This window comes from Peromyscus eremicus, chromosome 9 (genome assembly GCF_949786415.1).
Source record: "Peromyscus eremicus chromosome 9, PerEre_H2_v1, whole genome shotgun sequence".
In the NCBI taxonomy this organism is placed as follows: domain Eukaryota; kingdom Metazoa; phylum Chordata; class Mammalia; order Rodentia; family Cricetidae; genus Peromyscus; species Peromyscus eremicus.
The window spans coordinates 107,665,413-107,690,464 of record NC_081425.1 but is presented as its reverse complement, the minus strand read 5'-3'; the positions used below and the strand labels follow the sequence as shown (position 1 = coordinate 107,690,464).

Below are 25,052 nucleotides of genomic sequence, written 5' to 3'. Positions count from 1 at the left end.
GTAGGAGGGACTCACACCGGAGTTATCCCTAGGTAAAGTTGAAGATCTCTGTGCAGAATAAACAATGGATCTGTGGATCTCTTATTTTATTTTTCTTTAAAAAATGAAGATCTTTAAGAAGCCACTGGCTTTGGCTTTCACCTTAAGCTGGGTTTAGAAGTCTTGGGAGAGAAGTGCCCATACTCTGGGACACATGGCGGTAAGACAGGCAAAGAGACACAGGCAAGGGGAGATGCAGATGAACTGGGGCTGATTTTGGGTCTCTGGTATTTCTGCTCAGAATGTGATTTTAGGTACGTGTTTTTCCCCCCACTGCATGTGATAATGTCATCATTTATTTTTAAATGGTTCTAAATTGCAGATTTAAGTTTATTTCAAATCATCCCTATTTTTAAATTCCTTTTAATAGGAGGAGACGAAGCAACGATATACGGAATCTACCATATTTGAAGGACTCAAACAAATACGCATTTGGCTGTGAATTCCAAGCTCTCGGCAAAACCAAAAGATAGGCATAGACATAAAATATACATTCTGTTGTTTAGTCCTTGGGAGATAATGTCAAGTATTGCACTTTAAAATTACTTTCATGTAACATTTTGCTCCAAGTTTCGACCTGCATTAGCTACATGCCCCTAGCAAACATGATTTTGGGATACTATATATAAAAGTAACTAGTTTTTCTCATTCAGCTTTGGAAGATTTACTTTACAGAAATATTTTTTTTAAGAAATGGCTTATTTACTTACAAAATTGTGAAATGGGGGCGTCCAGCTGAGGCACATTTCCTCCCTTGGCGTTGAGCTTCTGCACCTGCGTGGGGGGCACAGGTTTGTGCGACTGCCCAGTGGCCCTGTACATGGCTTGAACCCATAAGATCCGGTCCTGCTCATCATCACTTGCAAATATCACCGTGTCTCCTTCTTTGACTGCATTGAAGAAGGCTCGGCCACCCTCCAAACCTGCATGGAAGTGAAGAGCGACATCTAAGCAGAGCTGGGAAGATTTCAGCAGGGTGCAGTCCTTAGAAAGCAACCTCTCCAGCTTTTCCTTGGGCCAAGATGGGGAGGAGCAATTTATCTGACTCCTGGATGGGGTGCCTGTAAACTGGTTGGCCACTGAGTGGGACCAGGGTGGTAAAGGAACACTTTAAGACTGGTTCATTTTTGTCTTGCTGGTGACAATACATCAAGTAGACCGGTTAAACATCTGCCTATGAACATTTGAGTTCTCCCTCATATTGAAAAATATGAACACACCATCATCATTATCAACACACCATTAAGATCACTAGCACCATTACAACAACCACATCTCTTGGTCCCTTCTCCCCTGAGCTCTCCTCTGTTATTCTCTTTACAGTAAAGGAAGATCTCCACTGAGGCTTCTCAGTCATAAGTGCACACGTGGCACATCTAGGTATTTTGATCAACTGCGACTTCTGATTCCATGGGTCTGCAGTGGAGCCCGAGACCCTGAGCTTCCAATGAGCTCTGATAAAGTAGATGCTATGGGGCTGAGGATCACCTCTGAGCAGCAAGGGGCTCTCTCCATTAGGCTTTAAAGCCCCTCTAATCAGGCAGCAGCTTGCCTAAAAATTTTGTTGTCAAGGTCACCAGTGTTATTAACTTTGCCACATCTCAATGTGAAATCCTAATTCCACTCACTGTATCACATGATCAGCAGTGGTTGATACTCTTTTCTTGTGGAAACATACTCTTCAATTGTCTTTCAGGAAATCTGATGTCCCCAGGTGCCTCCCAGCGTGAGAGCATGTGGCAAGCTATTCTGTTTTGCTCACTGTTTGCTCTCCCTTTTCCTCCTCCCGACCTTCTAACTGTGGAAGTGTCCTGATGCTCTTGCTGTTTTTCATGACTTTGCTTACATTCTTGATGATGCCATCTGACCCTGAGGAATGTGCTGAGGGTCCTTACATTTCCCTGCATTCTGGAGTTCTCCCTTCAGCTCCAGACCTAGGTTAGTGGTGGCCCTCTAGACCTTGCACACGAATGGACATCTCAAGTATGCCACACCCAATGCTGACGTCCCAACCTTTGTCCCAACCTTCTTTCCACCTTTGGAGAGCTGGGCCCATGCAGCTCGAAAGTGCAGTCCACAACCTTTGGGCTAGTTTTGATTCCGTCATTAATTTCTCCCATGGATATTGAGATGCTGATGCTACTATCCCTGGGTCACCAGAATGGGGACCTTTCTGTTGCCACAAGTGCTGGCTTCTGAATCTGACTGTAATTACCTTGAACAGTCTCCTGCCTCAACTAGCTATCTCTAGTCTCATGCTCTAGCGTCACTTCTCAGTGTAGAACCCAGTCTGTTTCCTATAATAGGTCATGCTATTTCTCTGCTGAACTCACCAGAGGCTCTGTCCTATTGAATGAAAACCTCAGGTTCTGTCAAGGTTTGTAATCCACATCAATTGATTCTCTTCCACCTGCAGTCTCTCCTTCCTTCTTTTCATGTATGTACTTTATATCTGCATGATTATGTCACACCCTGCTTCCTCCATATCTTTGACTGAAAGTCACACTCCTAGGAGGTCTCTGCTTTGACCTGTCTCTGATAACCTGTCTCTAGCATCTTGACTATTTTTCTCTATTATTCTTTTTTAAAAGATTTCTCTCTCTCTCTCTCTCTCTCTCTCTCTCTCTCTCTCTCTCTCTCTCTCTCTCTCTCTCTCTCTCTCTTTCTCTGTGTGTGTGTGTGTGTTTGTGTCCCCACATATACATGGAGACCAGAAGAGGATGTTAGATCCCCTAGAGCTGGAGTTACAGGTAGTATGCTTCCCAACATGAGTGCTAGGACCCAAACTCCGGTCCTCTGAAACAAGAGGAAATGCTCTTAATTGCTAAACCATCCATCTCTCCAGCCCTCCGTTGCTTGTAACTAACTTCTAGTAAGCTCCATAATTCACTTTGCATCGTAAGGACAAAAGTCTTGTCTGACTTAACCTCTTCCATTTCTTTGGTATCTGGCATAATGTATGACACAAAGTAAGTGCTCAGCAAATACTTATTGAATAAATGGTCTCAGTTTTCAGCAGGTCATTCTCAAGGTTACTGTTTAGGACAATGTAGGTGGACACATCTCTATGGGCTTAGGCCAAAGTTAGCTCAAGTCCATTGACACACTCCAGGAGCCTGTGTTTTCAGTGAGTTGGTTCTCTAGCTAGGTACAAAGTTCATACCTTCATCAGATATGTACCATATCCCCACTAGCGGAGAGCCAAGAGGCTCATGACTGACAGACTAGCATCTCCAAGCTGACAGTGAAGACCAGTCAGGAGTCTGTTTGCTGCAGTGCTGGGTGCTATTGCTGGTGGCCTGAAGACTTCTCCATTGCGCTCATCATGTTAATCCAGGTATCTCTTTACAAGTGTTTATACATTGTGGGGATTTTTCATTTATAATGGACAGGGGATAGGGGAAATAAATAGCTACTTCTTAATTTTTGAAATTATTTATTTACACATATATGTCTCTGTGTACGGGCATATGTATATGTGTGCAGGTGTCTGCGGAGACCAGAAGAGACCATCAAATTCCTTGGAGCTGGAGTTATATTTCATTGTGAGTCACCTGATGTGGGTGCTGAAACCTGAACTCTGGTCTCTCGGCAATGTTCCTCATAAATAAATGTGTGATCTAGGAAGGATGGTGCATACTCAACAAACTGGGAACCCAGCGAGCCTCACGGATGACACAACAAGAAGGAAACTTTTGAAAAGAAGGAAGAGCTTTGAGGGATGCCTCTGTCTTAGAAATGAGCATTATGGAGCCAAGACAAAGGGTGGGTCAACAGATCACATGTGCTTACTCTCATGGTAACCTTGGAAATACGCCGCCTTGCTACAATCGGTAGATATCAGGGTTAACCTTGTTTGAGAGGCCCTTCCCACTGCCTCAATCCTCTTCTCCCCTGGACCCTATTGATGGACATAGGGAGGATAAAATATCTGAAGCAATGGTCAGAAAGACATTGAAGGACATATTTAGGAAGCATGGAACTCTCACTATTGTAGTCACTCAGGGCAGAGAGAAAAAGGCACTGTTCCCCAATCTTTATTTAACCTACCCAATGGCTCTATGTAACCTAAATTTTATTACTCCCATTTTATAGGTGAGGAAACCAAGTCCTGAAGAAGAGTACAAGTATTCACTGGATACAAAGCTGGCCTGTAAGTGCAGAAGTGGGCTTCTAACCCACTCTGTTTGTTTGGCATCAGAGCAGATCAATGTAACCATGGAAATATTCTATAATTTATATGCCTATAATTTTATTGAGAGACTTGATTGCTTAATTGAGAAACTGTTGCCTACTCTCCAAACAACCAGAGGAAAGTAATGTGGCGAATTTTCACTCTGAGCTTAAAAGGAACAGTTCACAAACAAATCTTATGGCTGTCCATCAGCCCTCTGGGTCAGCATGCTAAGGCTGTCCATCAGCTCTCTGGGTCAGCATGCTAATACTGTCCATCAGCCCTCTAGGTCAGCATGCTAATACTGTCCATCAGCCCTCTGGGTCAGCATGCTAATACAGTCCATCAGCCCTCTAGGTCAGCATGCTAATACTGTCCATCAGCCCTCTAGGTCAGCATGCTAATACTGTCCATCAGCCCTCTAGGTCAGCATGCTAATACTGTCCATCAGCCCTCTGGGTCAGCATGCTAATACAGTCCATCAGCCCTCTAGGTCAGCATGCTAATACTGTCCATCAGCCCTCTAGGTCAGCATGCTAATACTGTCCATCAGCCCTCTGGGTCAGCATGCTAAGGCTGTCCATCAGCCCTCTGGGTCACCATGCTAAGGCTGTCCATCAGCCCTCTGGGTCAGCATGCTAAGGCTGTCCATCAGCCCTCTGGGTCAGCATGCTAAGGCTGTCCATCAGCCCTCTGGGTCAGCATGCTAATACTGTCTATCAGTTCTCTGGGTCAGCATGCTAAGGCTGTCCATCAGCCCTCTGGGTCAGCATGCTAAGGCTGTCCATCAGCCCTCTGGGTCAGCATGCTAAAGCCCCTAAACAAGCAGTTTACTGAACACAAATGTCTGTGTCTCAGTGACTATGATCCCATGGAAGGACTTCCAGTTACTTATGGGAAATAAGAAGAATAGAATATAACGGTGCCCAACAACTTCTTTAATAGCTCGCAAAGCCAAGAGGAGAGAGAAGACAGACCCTAATAGGCTCACATTCCAAGAGCATCCCCTGGTCTCTGAACATACTGGCTACATTGTTAATTTGCTTACATCTCTTCAGATAAAGTTGGTCAAGTGCCCAGTATATAGGAATTTCCTCCAATGCTTAGGGAAGTGTGAGGAATATGCTTGACCTCTCTCTGGTTGATCAGTAAGAATCGGGGAGTTTTAACAAGCACTCTACAATACAGAGTTAAGGGGCTGGGTCATTAACTCAGTGGCTGTTTGTCTAGCAGCTGTAAGACCCTGGGGGCCAACCCCAGCATCAAAAGAAAGCCAAAAATTCTGAGTTAGACTTTTCTTAGGACAAAAGAAATATTGAATTTCCATTTTTAATCAAATATTACTTGGGAAATAAATATGACTTCACACAGGAAGAGGCAGAGAGAAGCAACTGCTTGTTACCCTCAAGAACACAATCAACTTTCCATTTACATCTTTCGTAAGAAATTATATCTCATGGGATCAATGTGGAACAATAGAAGAAGCTTTAAGAATATACATGCAGGGAAGGAGCACTGGCTCAGAGGTTCAAAGCTCCTGTGATCTTGTAGAGGACCCAGGTCAGTTCTCAGCATCTACACAGCAGTTCACACCATTTTTAATCCCCATTCCAAGGGATCTGACACCCTCTTCAGGCTTCTGTGGGCACTGCATGTATGTGGTGCAGTTACATACACACAGGCAAAACACTCATATACATAAAGTAAACACAAATTTAAAAACAGGAGAACATTCCAGTGTCATTCCCATGTGTGGAACAGAAGCTCCCCACCCCCATGGAAGGCCTGACTTCATCTGTGAATTCTACAGCAGTTTTGCTATAACTGTTCACAAGACAAGTATAAGAATGTGACCTGGATTAGTCCTAGGTCCTAGCATCACTCTCAGAGAGACTGTGATTTCTCCAGTCTCTTTCTTCATGTGAGAATCAGGCCGATGCTTCTGATCCCTCTCACTGGGGGCTGTGGTGACCACCTAGCATGGCCACCTAGAAGAGAGGGGTGGGCCTTCTGATAGGAAGGGATGGGATGGCCCTGGTTCCCCCTCACCCTGGCCTTCTGGCCTCCACCTCTAAGACATACGTCTCAGGCACAACTGAATTTACTTTTTAAAAAGACATCTGAGTGAAAAAAAAAAAAAAAAAGAAACTTGAGAGAAATCCAAACCACTACACAATGCCCCAAAGGCTGGCTTTCCAATGCGAAATCTTGTCATTCTGTGATGTTGCATAGAACTGTTTATTTCAGACTTCAGGTTCTGTTCATTATGAAAACTTCTGGGCAAAGACATTAGTTCAGATCTTACAGAGTCTGCAGTCTACAGCAGCTACCACAGCAGAATATAGTTACAGACAGAAACAGGAAAGGGTTTGACCATTTGAATCATCCAGGGCCAGGATTTGGAGGGGGCTGATGTCCCTAGGTGGGGCCAGGTCTTCTCTGTCATATATTTTTGGGTTAATACCCCATAAACCCCATCTTCTCTCAAACTCTCTTTTTTCTTTTTCTTTATTTCTTTTTTTTTTTCCTGTGTATTTTGTTGCACGTGGAAGAGCAATATGGGAGTTAAAAAAAAGGTTTTGGGCCAAATGATGCAGTGTGGTTGGAAAAGCCTTGTGTAGATTTGGCATAAAAATGAACTTCTCCGGGAGAGGGCTGTCGGTGCTTGCTGTTCATTAATATGCTGAAATGTTTCGCACCCCCCCACTCGTTCTGAAGGTTCTTTGAGACTGATTTCTATTCAGTTTTCTGGGAAAAAATAAAATGGGTATGGGGAGAGGTGTGAGGGGGCAGGATGTAGAATGTGTGCAATGTAGAACTCACAAGAAATATCACCACTTGCAAGGCTCACTTCCCTACATAAGCCCGGGCGCTTCGACGCCTCTATCAGAGAGGTAACTTATAAGGAACACAGGCGGGGACAGCAAGTTTCTTCCTCAGGTTCCATCAGCTAACCTGTGTGTTTCCAGACTCTGGCCAGGGGACATCATGCACAGAGGGCAGCTTTCCTTACACACCAAAACACAATGACACACACTGAGGCCGGAGAGATGGCAGAGGTGGGGGCGGAGGAGTAGACTGCAGGTACAGTGCCTGCCAAGCAAGGGTGAGGGCCTGATTTCCAGCACCTGTGTAACCGTTGGGCTCGTACCTGTGAGCCTAGAGCTGGAGGGAGACTTCGGCATTTGATGGCCAGCCCTCCAGCCTAGCCAATCTCTGAGGGCCAGCTTCAGTGAGAGACCTTGTCTCAGACAATGCACACTACTCACAGCTGTGGTCTCCACATGCACACATGTATACTCATATGTACACGGACACACAGACACACTCCACACAATCTCACACAAATGCAGTCCCCGGTATACAAATATATATTCTTTTTCATGAATATTTTCAGCATCATACAACAGAGTACATCATTGATGTGGTCCCAGGAATATAAAAGCCAAAATGTGTGCTTCCTTTTTGGCTTCCAACTAGAGACTCTCTGATGTAACAGCTTACTGTCTAGGTCTAGCATAGACCAAGTATCTGGCCAGCATAAGCTTGTCATTGGCTTGAGAGAGACGAGCACTTTGTGGGGCCGTGGCCTAGGAAAGGGTAGGTACCTGGCTGGGGATCAGTGTAATCCACAGTGTAGCCATCCAGCTGGAGGAGTTCCTGGGGCTCTGCTTTCTTCTCTCGATAGCTGCACATGGCAAAAGTGTATTGGCTGACCTGCAGGAAGAAAGAGCAGACTGAGACTGTCCCACCACCGCTCCCCATCCCCCAGAAAACTGTCCACATTCAACCGCAACCCTGGTCCTTTGCTGTCTCAGTCACACTGGATGTAGCATCCAATGGTGGCCATGAGGGTAAAATGGGTTTATGTGTGGAACGCACTTAAGAGTCTGTCGCTGACACTTAGTAGGTACTTGGGAATAGTCAACTACTATCATTACTGTTATTTGGTTTTTATTTTTGCCTTGAGCGTGTACATGTTTATATGGGCACAGGTGTATGTGTGTGCATGTGGGGGGTACATTTACATGTATGTGAACCTGTGTTTGGGGGTTAAAGGTCAGGCTCAGGGGTCATACACGAGGAGCCACCCACCCTGTTGTTGGACACTGTTTCTCATCAGCCTGTAAGTCACTGATTAGGCAGAGCTGACTGGGCAGCTAGCCCCTCTTAATGTAGATTCTGGGTGGTCTCTCCAGCCTCTCATTACCATTTTGAGACAGGTCTCTCTGTGTAGCTCAGTTTGGCCTTGAGTTTCTGATTCTCCTCCCTCACCTTCTGAGTTATGGGGTCACCCTATGCACTGCCACATCCCACAATTGCTGTTCTTACAATGATTGGGTTAACACATACTTTTGTGGCAGTAGTTTTATGAGTATTACCTACTATAATCATGGCCTGGCTGGGACTACAATGCCTATAGATACAATATAACCTGTTTGGCGGGAAGTTAGAGAACAGAAGGTAATTTCTTCATAGCTGATAAAGGCTGGGGAGATGGCCTGGTGGGTAAAGCACGTATCATGCAAGTATGAGGACCTATGTTCGGTTCCCTGGAACCCATGCAAAGCCATACTGTGATTCTACAATCCAGTGCCCTTATGGACAGACAAGAAGAAGATACAGGAGTGGCCAGAAACCCACAGGCCAGCCAACCTGCCATACACAGTGAGGAACAACAAGAGATCCTGCCTCGAACAAGGTGGGAGTCAAGGACTGACCCCAAGGTTGTTGTTTTGACCTGCACTGTGGTACACATGTACTTGCACTCATGAAAACGTATGCTCTCTCGCTCTCCCCTTCTCTCCTTCTTTCTCCTCTTCTCTCTCTCCCCCTTCTTCTCTCTCTCCTTCTCTTCCCCCACCGTACACACATACAATCAGGGCTGCTTTTGCTCCTGTCGTAGCACTGAGTTTCTCATTTTGTTTCTGGCTACCCACAGCTATTGAAGGGGCACTTGCAGCTCCTTGGTAAAGTCTCCCGTGCATCTCAGACAAGTGCGGCAGTGACATGCTGTCACAAGCAATGAGCACTCAACTGCTAGGTGCCAGTCACAGCCAGGCAGCCCCAGCCCCCAACGGCATGGCCGTTGTCACTGGTGCCCTAAATGGCAGCCCTCACTTTACTGATATTGGCATTCCACGGCAGAGCAGGGTGGCGCTCCAAGCTGCAGGCCCGCCTTCAGGACCCTGTTGTCACTGTGTATCCAGAACTGGCGAGGATGCTTCACTTTTCTACATCTGGCCTGTTGGCAAGGAGCCTGTGGCAAAGCAGGCTTACCCCCATTTTCCAGCCAAGCTCACAGGCACATTTACCATCATCCGAGGATGTCAGATGCCTGGGTGAAGGACTGCCACATCCCTCACCCTTTACTTCTCTTTATTGAAAGAGACATTTTCTAAGCAGACTTTAAACCCAGCTAGGGACAACTTAGTCACCTCCACAGTGAGACTGGTCTCCTTTTAATGGCAATTAAGACTGGTGCTTTCAGGCCCCACAATATACTGCGCTGTCCTGAGTCCTGAAGGTTCAGAGTAAGAGGAAAGAGAATGCTCATGTGGTTGGTTTGTCTGTTGCTGCCCTCTGTTGGTTCCTCAGGAGAATTTTACTACCCAGTTTGGGCTTCTGAAGAATGGATGCACTGTTCCCCACATAAGGGAAACCAGGCTAAACTACAAGAAGAATTTTCATAAGGGAACATGAGCTAGCTCATTGTACCAAGCAGAACACCCGAGATACCCTTCTCCTACAACAGAGGTCCCCACCCAGGTCCAATAAGCTGTCATGTCTTTCAACCTCATTGTTCTTATCTGTGCTGTGCCTTTTCTTCCTTTAGTCCCCTCCTCCCTTCTCCCCCTCCTCCTCCATATCCCCCTAAGCACCATCTTGTTACTGGGTAGTTACTAAGATTTCCATACCACGTGTGAGGCCCATACAGCTACCACTCCATCCATCAGTGTGTGTAACTAAGTAGTCCCCATGTATCTGGCACCATCATGCAGCTCAAAGGTGAGTTTGTAGATGATCAGTCCTTCAAAGGAGTACCTTGGATCTATTTACACATCCACAAGCAAACCCTATCATACAACAATGGGCATTTGCTAAAAGAGTCTGACAGGTGGGGACTTTGTTCAATCTGTGATGTTCTTCTCCACATTTTACAGGGTCTCTTCAAGTACAGCACCAGGGTATTCCAATCTTGGACTGGTCCTACCCACAACAACTTCTCCATGACGCCCCCTCCCTGTGACACTGGCAGGAGACTGCTAGATCACTCCTGCAGTGAGTTAGAGTGGTTGTTTCACCTGGCAACAGGAGACAGGGTAGAGTTTATCAGTGAGATCAGTGCATTGATATGCACTTTAGGTCCCAAACATACCACAACCAAAGGGTGTGACTTCAAGAGGCGGATTTCTACCACTCCTGAACCCTTTATTCGGGTCCTTTGCCGGTTCAGCCGCTCCTTTCCTGCAGTCTGCTGCTGCCCTCTTCTGGCAGTACTGGTGATGTGCCCTGCACACTGAGGCAGAGAGGTTTGGCAAAGAAACCAAACCAACCCCCCCAAACCCAACTAAACAAACCTGAGTTGGCTCAGTGGGAGCGTTTTCTTCTTTAGGGTTTGACAATTTAGGATTCAAAGGAGGGGAGAATATCTTTGGAATAATTCCAATTATCGTGTGTTTTAGATGAACCTTAGTTTTTCTAGAATGCCTTGAGGTCACCCAGGAGCTAACAAAGATTTGGGGACTTAAATTTTTTTAAAGCAGCCACATCTTACTAATAGAAAGCTATTCTCAATGAAATGCATGTTTCTTCTTAAATTGTGAATTTCTTTCCTTTTGAGTGGTTCTGGGACTGGACTTAGGTTCTCACACATTCTAGGCTAGTGTTCTCCACTGTGCTACACTCCAGCTTTGGATTTATTTGGATGAAAAGTTATGGAGACAGAAAGTGCTGTTGTAATCATGTCATTGGCAGAATCTAGAAAGTGTTTGTAGAAGTCAGAGAGGCCACAGAGCAGAGTTGAGATTTGATGATCTTGAGTGACCAGCACAGGACTTACAAGGGTTCTAGTCTATGTCAATGGGATCTTTAGCAGCACAGACAGTTGGGTAGAGTTGAGGATAGACTCCGGATTTGTGAGGCTTTGATCAAAGTTCCATTTTACAGGTGGTTGGACTTTGGCTACTTTGGCTCATTTCCTGGTGCTTTTAAAATGGAAAGAGGCTTATAAAGGAGTGAGCCGCCATTGTCTACATTAGCATCTGTGTATATATTAGGTTTGAGAACATTCTAAATAGGCAAATTCTTCGAAATCAGACCAATGGAAATCAGAGTCTCAGCTGAGATTACTGGAGTGGGAGTTGGGAGTAGCTCAGGGGTACAGCAGGAGAGAGCCGCTCCAGGACCTAGGTCTGATTCCCCAAACCAAAAAACAAACACACAAGACAAACAAAACAAACCAAGAAGTTGGGTGTGGTGGAATACAGCCTTAATCCTAGCACTTGAGGGGCAGAGGAAGGAAGATCACCAGTTAAAGCAAAGGCTAGGCTGTATATAGTGAGAGTCTATCTAAAATTCTAATCAACCAACCAGTTAAACAAACCAAACAGGGAATGAAAAGGGTAAACCCTAGAAAACTAGTTTGTCATGTTTCCTGTCATTTGTAACCAGAATACAAGCCTATGCACATCCTTCAGTGCAACTGTGTGGAAACACATTCACTCACAATTTTAAAACACTCAGCTACTTATATGACTTACAATTCATTTGTGAGAGTAACCTATTTTAATAGTGTGTCTTGGTGGGTTATTAAAATACTGCTAGCCAAGTCATTTTATATTATCTAACTATAGTTATCTCTTTCAGCTCTAGTATCTTTTCTGAAGGCTGGAATAGTGAGGGATTTTAGTCATGATGTCTATAGGAAACCTAAAACAGAGGATGTGCCTTTAGGAATCATACTGTTCAATGAAATGCAAAGTAAACAAATTCTAGGACACTTTGTATGTGTAAATCTCTTTGGGCAACAGACCCACCTACGTGTTTAGTTATATAAGGCAGATGCAGTCTGAAGTGTTATGCTTTGTAGTTGGCTGGACAACAGCCACCATCATTAAAATATTTTAAAATTAATTTTATGTGTATAGATGCTTTGTGTACATGTATGTCTGTGCAGTGATGTGTGCATCATAGCTGTGGAGGCCAGAAGAGGGTGTCATATCTCTGGAGCTGGAGTTACAGATGGGGTATGAGCCACCAGTTAGGTGCTGGGAAACGAACCTGGGTCTTCTGAAGAGCAGCCTCTCTAGGCCCATCAACCTCAGTCTTTGAACAGGCCACGTAGGCCCTTTGAGCCTCAGCTTTCACTAATGTTAATTTGGAGAAAATCTGTACTCACTATAGTGTAGAAATCTGCAAAGACCAGCTTCAAGAACTCTTTGTAAACTCCAAGGAACCATAGAAATATGCTAATATTAGCATTCTTTAGAGGCAATTTAAAATACAATTTGGCAGGACTGAGATGAGAATGAAATACTATGAAAAAAGGAACATTGACTCCTCTTTTTTTTTTTTTTTACCAGAAATAGTTTGTACATTGAAGAAAAACAATACTCTTTTTTGAGACAGGTTCTCATTTATCACAGATTGGCCTTGAACTTGCTACTTAGCCAAAGATGATCACGAACTTCTGATCCTTCTGCCTCTACTTCCCAGATGCTTGAGTCTACCAACTGAGCTATATTCCCAGTTCCATATCTTTAAGATATAAATGGAGTAGAGATGAGACTTTCTGATCTGGAATGGACACAAGCTCCCCTTGCCTCCTTTGCTCCCCTTCTACACTCAGGTCTGGAGTTCTGACCACTGAGTGGCGCTCCTTGGAACTGGTGTCTTCCTAGTTACCAATGGTTTGTCTACACTGTAGTCAGTAGAAGTGATGAAGGTCCCCCTCCCTGGTCCTTGCCACTCCCTACAGACTGACAGTGAGTCCCAAGGAACATCTTGATGCAGGATGCCAATGACTCATATCCCTTTCATCATTGGGTGACAAGCTGCAGGTAAACCTAAAGGGCATGCATGGAAACTTCAGGGACCACGGCTGAGGGGGCTTTGCCATGCTTTTTGCATATAACTATCCATGTAGTTCCTTTTACCCTCAGTTCGGTTGTCAACAGGAAGCCCTGCATTTAGTTAAGCAGCCTGTAGTCAACTCCACGAGACTAAGACCAGGCAACTGGTGCCTTGATACGGGCTTCCCATCACCTTTGTGATGAAGGAGCTGATGTGTCCGCTGAGACTGGTAGAGATGAAAGGTCTGGTCTGCCTGAGACAGAGGTTCGACTGATTGGGGATGGAGTGGGGACTGCTACCCTAATGACTTTCTAAAGGTAGGGAGCACCCCCTCCCCACATAAAGCCTCTTGACATCCTCCCCTGCAGCTGTCCTGCTCTCTAGGAATGCCATAGAGCCTCAGATGGCCTGCGCCCTTTATGCTTTTCCAAAGTCAGCACACAGCTCCTCTCTTTTTAAAGCCATGGTGTGATTCTCATCTCCTCTTAGAGGAAGTCTGTGTGTGAAGGCTCCAAAACATCTGTGTTCCAGTTGCACAGCCTAGAAAAGCCATTCTCTTCTTTTGGGTTCAGTATACAGCATGCAGACACAGCTTCCCTGACATTTTCTGCACATTTCCTTTTGCACACCCCCTACCCCAGTTTCTTCCCCTAAAGCTTCTTCTTTTAAAGAAAGATCAGCTACTTGTGTGTGCATACATGCCTGTGCGTGTGCGGATATACATTGCATTCACATGTGTGCCAACACAATGCCCCTGGAGGCCAGAGGTCAATGTCCAGTCTCCTCTGCAATTACTCTCTATCTTTTGAGACAAAGTCTCTTACAGAAACTGGAGATAGCCAGTTCACCCAGACTGGCTGTCCAGTGAGCCCCAGAGACCTTCCCATCTCCGCTTCCTCAGCCCTGGGATTGCAGGTGAGCAGTGCTCCGGGCTCAGTTTTATTTATTTTTCATTTTTAATGTGAGTTCTGGGAATCAAACTCTTGCACGGCAAGCGTTTTCCTGACCGAGTCTTCTCCCCAGCCTGAGGTCAGCCGTTTCTAGACATTCTTTCATTTCAGAGATTCTCAGAGAAAAGTCATGCATTGAGTGAAGCACTCCCGGGCACTCAGAATGCAGAGAGACCCCGTGTCTTGTTTACTCTCTGGGAAGATGTCATCACCTTCTGTCTAGACCACATGATCTGCCCTTTCTAGAACCACCTGGTGTTGCCAGGCATTGCCCCTCCTTCCTTTATCTTCCTTTTGGCAAACAGTTGCTGATGGCTTCTGCAGACACTGGGAAGGTATGTGAGTGTGTTGTAGGCAATAGGACGCTCCTATGCATGAGTCGGAACCCACATACCCCTGAACCAGCACAGAGGTTTCAATGACACACTTGAGTAGGTTTCTACAGTGGAGGCCCGACAATACAGTGTTGCCAGGGACTTTCAGATCGTCATTTGGAACTGCTGCCATGCAGTGAGATTCAACACAAGCATTACTCCAAACACAAGTCAAATAGCTCAAAGAACATGATTCCAAGGTGAAACACTTTGTGACGTGTTTCAGAGAGTATTGCAATAAACATTTTGTGGATTGAATATGGTAGTATGGTTTTTGTGCCTTGTGGAGGCTGCATATTGGAAGGAGTTAATGGCAAATTCCTTGGCAAACTGAACAATTTTAATTACAAATCAAACAAACCAACAGCAAAAGGGGTGAGGAGGCTTTGTAGGGATATGTGCTACAAATCTATGGAAAAAAATTTTATATGTACCTGGGAGAGCCAAGTTATTGTTTCTACATTAGCAACATGTCATTAATATCCATGTGTGAGTCTACTTCCGTGTTTGGCTCTGTGTATCCATAGGTGTTCTTTGTGGTATTGTCAGTAACAGTTAAACAGGTAAAATCCAGAAATTCATCAAAAAGGGAATATTTTACAGCTATGGGAGCTAGAACTCTCTGTGTGATTCCTTGAGTTTATAACCTGGAAAGAGTCATGGAGCTAAATGCTTGGCCCTTGTGGTCTCCAGGTGTCATACCTCAGTTAAAAAGAGTGCATTCATCCTGCCAAGTCTGTAATATGGATCACCCTTAAGACTGGTAACAGAGTTGAAGAGTTACCTGCACCAACACAAAGAACCTCTTCTTCCACCTCTTCCACACATTCTTACCAATGGTCCATAAGTACCTATGGAAATGAAAGACCAGAGCTGCGTTAGTGCCCGAGGGAGTGCACTGTTTGTCACACTCACCAGGAAAACCAGACCTCATGCACGCATGAGCCCATGAGCTCAGAAATGCATCCAGATTTGAGAACTGTAAATGAGAAGCAAGTACAATTCATGTCCACCCAGAGGCGGGATCATGGCCCGTCAGCATACTTGACTTCTGTTCCTGGACTGATTTGAAAGCACTTTGGAAGAGGGTACTCTTTGTTTGGTATGCTTATGTTCTAGAAAGTCTTTCAGGCAGGGAAACTCTTAAAGACTATGCCCAAGCCAGAAAGGAAGGCAGGGAGGGAAGGAGGAAGGGATGGAGGGAGGGAGGGAAGGTGGGAGAGAGGGAGGGAAAGAGGGAGGGAGGGAGGGAGGGAGGAAGGGAAAGAAGGAGGGAGAGAGGGAGGGAGAGAGACGGAGAGCACAAAATCTCACATGATCAGATCTTGTCATCATACACTTAGGTAAACCTCTCCCTTGTTTTCTTCTGCTTTCTTGGAAATGCTACATTGTTCTAGGAAGTTCCCGGGTAACATGGGATGCCCTCTACTCCCAGCCCCTTTCTATATATTTCTGTTGATGGAAACTAGTCTTTAAATATAAATAATGAAATAAAAAGGAGAGGTAAAACTACAGATGCAGAAGTCAGAAAAGTCTGGAGGTGTCAAGACCAATGTAAGGATCCACTTCATGGATAATTCATTAGCCACATGATCTGTTACCTACTACATGGACCTTGATCAAGAAACGGGAGCTGGAAGCTTCAGAATTAAGGGAGGGGACATTGGGTGATGTTCAAATGTGTTAAGTTTCACCTTGCAGAAATTCTTTTCTAGGCCTTCAGACCAGAATCTCAGGTAACTCTAGACCACTCTGTTTCCATTTCCCCATTCTGTAGGCAGCAGGTACCACTGGGTTTTTAGCTCCTTGAGTGTTCCCCTCCCTCCCTCCCTCCCTCCCTCATTCTCTGCCCAGCTCCCCTCACATTTTCCAGGCCCTGCTAACATCACTCGGCCTATGGACACCTGGAGAGAAAGCTAAGGGGCACCAGGCATGCAGGTAATTCCCACTCAGTTCTTGAGAACAGTACAGACCTTACCACACAGGTAAATCTTGTTGTTCCCTTCCTTACTGAAATGCTATCGGTGCCCCCAACACACCTAGATCACATGAGGGGAAGCCCTGGACTCTAGCCTCTTACCTCTCACTTTCATGGCTCATCAAACATTGACCTAGTTTATGATTCACTGGAATTTTTCTTTCAATTGTCTGACATCGTGAATCAAATCATTTTGAAAGGAAACATAACATTGGCTTGATATATTCATTATACAGAACATACTAAAATATATACTAATCCATTTCTGTGTGGAACACTGAAATGCTCTTATATATTACTAATTTTATGAATACACTCGGGGCAGGCTTAGTCCAGAGGGCAAAGACCGTCTTGGACCATGATGGAACCCTATCTACTCTCCCTACTCTTGGCCTCTGCTCCAGACACTACACAGAAGCCACAGGGCTTTCAAACCAGGCTGTAAGTTTCTCATAATAAACAGAATAGAAGGGCTTTAGGAAGGGGATTTGGGCAAGCGTCCTATTTAAGATGTGCACACAAGCTGCAGGTGGAGGACAGAGGATGACGTGATGGTGGCGGAGTACAGAGGAGGCAGGGTGTCAACCAGATACTGGAAGCTTGGCCACCCTGTGCTATGGCTGATGTCAGCTCAGTCCCCAGTGCTGTTGTAGATGACTCAGGTGACCCAGTCAGCACTTTCACTACATGCTGAAATCATGTATCAATATATTTCAGCCAGTGCTCAGGAGAGAGAAGAGGACAGGCAGACACTGGCATTTAGTCTTCTGGTCTTTTTCTGTCAGTCATTGAAAGGTGGGGCAACTGGCTTCAATTTTGATGCTTTGCTGCTGGGAGGATTCTGTGAGATAAAACTGGTAAAGTATAAACGTGAGTCTTGACACTGGCTGGAATGTGGCTCAGTTGTAGAGGGCTTGCCTAGCATGTGCATGGTCTTGGATTTCATTCCCAGTACCACAGTAGATATTGATATTTAGATAGATAGATAGATAGATAGATAGATAGATAGATAGATACATACATACAAACATACATACATACATACATACATACATAGACAGACAGACAGACAGATAGATAGATAGACAGACAGATAGATAGATAGATAGATGTGATAGGTAAGTAGGTAGGTAGGTAGATAGGTAGATAGATAGACAGACAGACAGATAGATAGATAGATAGATAGATAGATAGATAGATAGATAGATAGATAGATAGATGTGATAGGTAAGTAGGTAGGTAGGTAGGTAGATAGATAGACAGACAGACAGACAGATAGATAGACAGATAGATAGATAGATATGGTTTGACTGTGACATGTTCTCCATAGGCTCATATATCTCAATGCTAGGTTCCCAGATAATGGTTTGGCAAGGATGTGGAATGTTCAAGAATTGAAGTCTCTCTGGAGGAACTGGATCGCTGGGCATAGGTCTTGATGCATTATAGCCTGGCCTCATGTCTTGCTCATTCTCTGCTTCCTGAGAGCAGATGCCATGTGACCAGCCTCCCTACCTGCTGCCATGCTTCCCTGCAGTGATAGGCTGCATCTCTCCGGAACGCTAAGCCCAAGTACACTTTCCTCTCTTATGTTGCTTTTGTTATTTTACCCCAGCTTTGGAAAAGAAACTAGGACAATAAATAAATACATAGCAAATGTTATCCTTTTAATAAAGCAAGGATTCTGTCCAAAGAATGATAATTACTACTCCTGAACTTAGGAGCATCTTTGGACTGACATACACAAAATACACAATGGTCACACAAGGTCTGGGCCTGTCATGCTCCTCTTTTCTGGAACTGTGTCTGGCAGGCTCAGACCCTCCTCACCTTGTAATGGCTGTGCCTGCGCACCCCCTTAGCAATGCACTCAACTCCCACACATAACAAGCAAGTTGCAGTTTTCATAGAGAACTTAAGGAATCCACTGGAATCCATAACAGGATTTGCTTCGAACAGTCAATTTTGCCTTCCTTCAGGCACTTGGCACAGATTTATTATAACCTGGAGAGGAGGCAAGACCCTGACAAGGAATTGTGCCTCGTGGAATGTGGAACAGTTCTGCACAGAATTTGCAGCCATGAGAGAAGAAGTGCACACAAAGTCAGTAGTTATCATTAGCCACAGCGCTGTATGATTACTCCTGTTTATGCTGCTGGTTAAAAAGGTTTATGTTGCTTTTGCAAGGCTCCTCACAGCCACTGAGTGTCACAACCTGGATTTAAACTCAGAGCTACCTCACTATAGAACAACTTTTCCCTGTGCTCTTCTAGGGTGTGCCTCCCCATCTAGGGTTAATAAAGAGTCAGGATATAAGAGGGATGGGGGATGGGGGTCCACGGTGAGGAATGCTGGTGTGCACTGCAGGGTATGGCCACAACAAGCAATAGTTGTGCACAGTGCACTTCAAACAGTGTAAATGTAAATTTCAATGCTCGATGTTGGAGGGATAGATAAGTTTATCCTGATTTAAATTACACAGTGTGGGCCTGGGAAGGAGGCTCAGTCAGTTAGGTGCCTGCCACATAAGGACCCAAGTTTGTTTCTCCCAGGACCATACACAAAAGCAGGGTTTGCTGGCATGCGCTTGTAATCACAGCACTAGGAGGAAGAGACAGGCAGATCCTTGTGACTTGCTGGCCAGCCAGCCTAACGTAATGGGTAAGTTCCAGGCCAATCAAGGACAGACACTGTCTTAAGAATAAAGCAAGGTAGACAGCTCCAGAGGAATGACACTTGAGTTTGACCTCTGGCCTCTGCACACATGTGCACCAACATCCTCCTTCACACACAACTTACACAGTGTATGTATGCACTAGAGAATTACTTGGTACGCTATAGCTGTGTACACATTTTTGATTTTACATATTAGTTCACCACATTTACATTTAAAAAGTGAAAAACAAACCCCATGAGTTGTGTTTTTAACCGGAGAGCGGTTTCTGTTTAAAGGCGTCTGAGTGAAAGCTGGTGGGGTCAGGGGAAATTCGCAATTCTCCTTTGGAAAGTACCAGTTGGTTTGTGTGAGGATGGGGCTCTCCCTCCGAGGCTTTCCTTGGAATGGATTGCCAATGTGACACATGCCAGAAGGTGTCAAAACTGAGAAGCACTGAAGGCTGCGAGGCACCCTCTCTGTCTGGTGAGCCCCACGTTGTTCCCACCCTGAACAGAATGCACAATACCTGGGGCAGATGGATGCTATGAGACTACAGACACACAGGTGGCTCCCCACTTCAAGCCCCACTCCAAACACATGGATGAAATGCTGCAGCATTCCTGTTCCAGTGCTTTCTTCGGGTGGTCTGCAAGCCTGGGCTGACCATCAGATACGCCAGCAGTCCAGCGTGTAGTGGGCAGACGTGTGGCACAACACTTAACATACAGAGCTCTGTTCCTAGCACATATTAAAATAGTGCTGCAAGAGCCAAGGCTGTGTGTGTGCGCATGCGCACGCACGCACGTACGCGCACACACACACACACACATACACATACACACACACACACACACACACACACACACACACACACACACACACACCAGCTACAGGTGTTTCTTATATCTCAGACTGAAGGGGACACCTAAGAGGGTATTCTGGTGCTCACACTAACTCTCCTTGAGTTAGTTTCCTGAGTTGCGGCATGGGGATGACATAATGTCCGTTTCCTGTGCTTATGAGACTGCGGAGACATGCATGCTATGAGCAGGTGTTACTGTTCTGCTCATCACTGCTAACAATGGCAAGAGTAACAATGAACAGGCTTGATTTAGTTTCTATTTAGCTTCTGAGGTACGTGCAGGGAAGTAAGTAGTGAGGTCACACATCAGGTTTTGGAGCTCTGGTTGTATTTTGTATGATGATTTTCTTGTGACATTTTATGAAACCTACATGAGTGGACCACTGATGTCCCTGACGTTTGTTGAGGGCATCTGAGTGAGAGGTGAGGCCTGAGTGAGCTACAGAGGACTAATGAAGCCCAAACAGAAGAGGGTGGTGAATTTGGGCTGTACTCACTGCAGGAACACCCTCAGTAGGAGAGCCATTGACGATCCCCTGGCCTCCATGTCTCTCTGACCTAGGACAGTGGGAGGACAGCAGTGTGGTGACGCCTGTAGCGTGCATGTGTGCGTGCGTGCGTGCGTGCGTGCGTGCGTGTGCGCATGTGCGTGTGCGTGTGCGTGCGTGCGTGTGCGCATGTGCGTGCGTGTGTGCACGCGCAGCCTTGGCTCTTGCAACACCGTCATTTTAATATGTGCTAGGAAGGTAGCTCTGTTTGTTAAGGAGCATTCATTCTGTTCACCAAACTCCCACGTGGCAGGAGCTCATTAGTGGTTGGTGGTGAAAATGTTTTATTATGTATCTTCTTCCGGGTCTCCTGGACATGAACACCAAATGCAGAGGAATGACATTTCCCAGAATCCCCTGCCTCCAGGTTTCTCACATGGGAAGAGTGGTTGAAAGACTGACCAAATGTGACATTTTGAGGGACCCAGGGCCAAGACGTGTTGGTGCTGCTCTGGTCTAGATGGAGAACAGCCAGGAGGGGTTGTTGCCCTTGTGTTTCTCAGTGTGTGTGTTTTCAGTGTGTGTGTCCTCAGTGTGTGTGTGTGTGTCCCTCAGTGTGTGTGTGTCCTCAATGTGTGTGTGTCCTCAGTGAGTGTGTCCTCAGTGTGTGTGTGTCCTCAGTGAGTGTGTCCTCAGTGTGTGTGTCCTCAGTGTGTGTGTCCTCAGTGTGTGTGTCCTCAGTGTATGTGTCCTCAGTGTGTGTGTGTCCTCAGTGTGTGTGTCCTCAGTGTATGTGTCCTCAGTGTGTGTGTCCTCAGTGTATGTGTCCTCAGTGTGTGTGTGTCCTCAGTGTGTGTGTCCTCAGTGTATGTGTCCTCAGTGTGTGTGTGTCCTCAGTGTGTGTGTCCTCAGTGTATGTGTCCTCAGTGTGTGTGTGTCCTCAGTGTGTGTGTCCTCAGTGTATGTGTCCTCAGTGTGTGTGTGTCCTCAGTGTGTGTGTCCTCAGTGTATGTGTCCTCAGTGTGTGTGTCCTCAGTGTATGTGTCCTCAGTGTGTGTGTGTCCTCAGTGTGTGTGTCCTCAGTGTATGTGTCCTCAGTGTGTGTGTGTCCTCAGTGTGTGTGTCCTCAGTGTATGTGTCCTCAGTGTGTGTGTGTCCTCAGTGTGTGTGTCCTCAGTGTATGTGTCCTCAGTGTGTGTGTGTCCTCAGTGTGTGTGTGTCCTCAGTGTGTGTGTGTCCTCAGTGTCTGGTATATCAAAAGGCTATAAAGCAGGACATTTTTCTTGTCAGGTATTTTAAACTATTTTATGATTTTTTTTAAAAAGTCATTTAAACTTATTTTTAATTGACAAATAAAATCATATATGTTTATGATACACACATATATGAATACATGGTTAAATTGAACTAATTAGCTTATTACTTTACATGCTCTTGACTTGACTTTTTTAATGATGAAATACTCAAAGTCCACTCTCTTAGGGATTTTTCAGGTGTAGTGACTATGTGATTTTAAACCATGGTCACATCTTGTACAGCAAATCTCTTGGACTCATTTTTTTTCTGTTAGAGGGCAATTTCTTCTTAGAAGAGACCAGAGCACAGCAGGAGGCCGCACCCCACAGCGCCAGCACTTCCCTGCAAACTGAAGGAGAACAGGAAGCTTGAGAGGCCACAGCTGGTCAGCCCTTAGAAGTGTTCCAGTGGGAAGAAATACGGGCTGGGAAAGGCCAGAGAATGGATGAAAGGGCAGGAGCAGGTGGATCTTTGTGAGTCAAGGCCAGCCTAGTCTACACAACGGGTTCCAGGTCAGCCAGGACTACATAGTGACACCCTGTATCAAAAACAAAATAAAATAAAATACCTCCCCTCAAAAAAGTAGGCAACAGGGATGGCCACTAACCCCACCACTGCCATCACTACCACAACTACCGCCGCAACCACCACCACCCCACCATCCCCTACCACCACAACCACCACCACTACCACCACCCCAGCATCCCCTACCACCACCCCACCATCCCCTACCACCACCCCACCATCCCCTACCACCACCCCACCATCCTCTACCACCACCACCCCACCATCCCCTACCACCGCAACCACCATCCCCTACCACCACCCCACCATCCCCTACCACCGCAACCGCCACCACTACCACTCTTACCATCACCACCGCCACCATCATCACCACCACCCCACTATTACCACCACCATTACCATCACCAATTCTTCTGTGGAACTAGCTGCCATGTTTCAAAACTAGTTCTAGGTAACATTCCACATGCAGTAACTCCTTTAATCCTTACAACAGTTCCATGAGGTTGGGTTGTTGTCTGCATTGACACAGGCAGAAGGAAGCACAGGGAGCATGAGCGTCTACAGCTGTCCTTAGCCATTTCACCTTGTTCAGTGAAAATGTGCTGTCCTTTTTTAAACCGTTGCTGCCTTTTAAGCTACAGAATCAGTAACTGCAACTCTGTCGCTACCAGAGTGGTTAGACCTCAAAAGCCCAGCCTGAGGGAATTCTGTTCCCCCAGGCTACAAAGGGAACTTAACTCTATCTCTCTCCCTCTAAAGAACTCAAGATTCAAAGGTTGAGGGATAATTCTGCTCTTCAGAGGCTGAATAACAAGTAACTCACCTCCTCTCCTCGCCCCTCCTTAAAGCCCCTTCTCCACCTGGCTCCTCCCTACCACTTCCTGTCAGCTAGTTGCTGATGCAGCCTCCTGACCACAGGTGAATTTTATTTAATCATATCTTTGCATCATTGAACATATGTTCCACAGCATAAACAAAAGTAGCACACCCTAAAATAATATTCTACAACAAAAATGTGTAGTAAAGAAGGTGGAATAGAACCCTAAATAAATTCAGTTCATCCAAAAAGAGAAAGGAAAAACTGAGGAAGTGAGTACATAAAGACCAGATGTGACAAAGAGATAAAACCCAGCAAGGTGACTATGGCTCAGCCTTTGTCAACACCTTTGCTATGCAAGCCTGAAGACAGGAGTACCACCCCCAAGTGCCAAGGGGGGGTGGGGGTGGGGTGGGGGAGGGGCAGGAGATTTACCAAATCCCAAAGGTTGTTCCTGACCTCCATGTGCATGCTGCGGCACACATACGTGTCCTCTCTTCTCTTCGTCTCCATCTCATATACACACAATTTTTAACTGACAAATGGCAGAATGATAAATTTAAACTTTGCCTTATCAGTTATCATACTAAGTGTAAGTAGGCAAATATCTCAATCAAAAGGCAAAGAGACTCAGGTTAGAATTAAGAGCCTTGCCTAATTCTGTACTGCAAACGCGAAAAACAGTTAATTTATGCTACTTACTACTTTCTTAATATTTTAGAGACAGAGTTTCATTTTGCTAGCTTAGGGATTTCTATTTTCCTGCCTCAGGCTCTTGAATGCTAAGATTACAGGTTTGTGCCACCACATCCAACAGGAAATGAACTTCAAAGACAAAACCAAGTTAAAAATAGAATGCTACAAAGGATGCACCTTGCTAATAGCCATTTTCTTTAAAATGCCATGGTGCCCACATTACTGTCATATAAAGTAAATCTTAAGGCAAAAATATTGGCACAGAGATACAGAAGATTGTTCTGAACTGATAAGTGGGCTAATTCACCAGGAGGATAAAATAATTTAAAATTTCCTACATCTACTCAAAAAGATTTAACACACACTGAGCAAAACTGAACAGAAATGCAAGGAAAATATAGCCAAGGCTACAGCCAGAGATTTTGATTTGACTAAATCACTCATAGGAAATCAGCAATGGGAGCTGGGAATGTCCTTAGTTAGTCTAGTGTTTATCTGGTGAGTACAAAGCCCTAGGCCCCACTGTCTCCCCCTCCCCACAGTAGGTGTGGTAGTGCATACCTGTAATCCAGCAATGAGTAGAAGGATCAGACACAAGATCATCTTTGGCTACAAAATGAGTTCCAGACCAACCTGAGATACATAAGAACCTGTCTCAAACACACACACACACACACACACACACACACACACACACACACAGACAGAGAAAGACAGAGAGAAAGAGACAGAGAGAGGCAGAAAGAGATAGAGGCAGAGCAGAGGTAGACAGAAAGAAGAGACAGTCAGAGATTGAGAGACAGAGAGAATGCGACAGAAAAACAGAGGGAGAAAGAGAGACAGACAGAGACACACACAGAGACAGAGACAGAATACCTGAGCAGTATTAGACACCCTAACCTAATTGACAGAAATTGTGAATACAGGAGCAGAGCAAAGAACATGGAGTCCTCTTAGCCTTCCGCAGCTCAGCCTGGCAGTGTGGTGCACAGCTTGGGCCAACAGGAATGACAGGCACTTTGGGGACCTGTGGGTAGCCAAGGGCTGTGATGGATTTGAAGAATGGAGGTCTATACTATGGCCCAGTCAAGACAATGGAAGAGGAAAGGAGATATATTGTGA

At 45.4% G+C, this 25,052-nt stretch overlaps 1 protein-coding gene across 13 annotated transcripts in view; it reads right to left on the bottom strand.

Annotated features, from left to right (window-relative positions):
* Positions 1 to 25,052, bottom strand: part of Cadps (calcium dependent secretion activator) — a 456,343-nt gene that overhangs the window by 150,304 nt on the left and 280,987 nt on the right. For 12 of the 13 annotated variants that reach the window (XM_059274214.1, XM_059274212.1, XM_059274215.1 and 9 more), the window contains 3 exons: positions 15,397 to 15,463; positions 7,822 to 7,930; positions 750 to 962 (listed from right to left, as the gene is read on the bottom strand). In XM_059274214.1, the coding sequence (XP_059130197.1) occupies positions 750 to 962; positions 7,822 to 7,930; positions 15,397 to 15,463 (389 nt within the window). The remainder of the gene's footprint in view (positions 1 to 749; positions 963 to 7,821; positions 7,931 to 15,396; positions 15,464 to 25,052) is intronic. The other variant, XM_059274221.1, reaches the window with a different exon arrangement.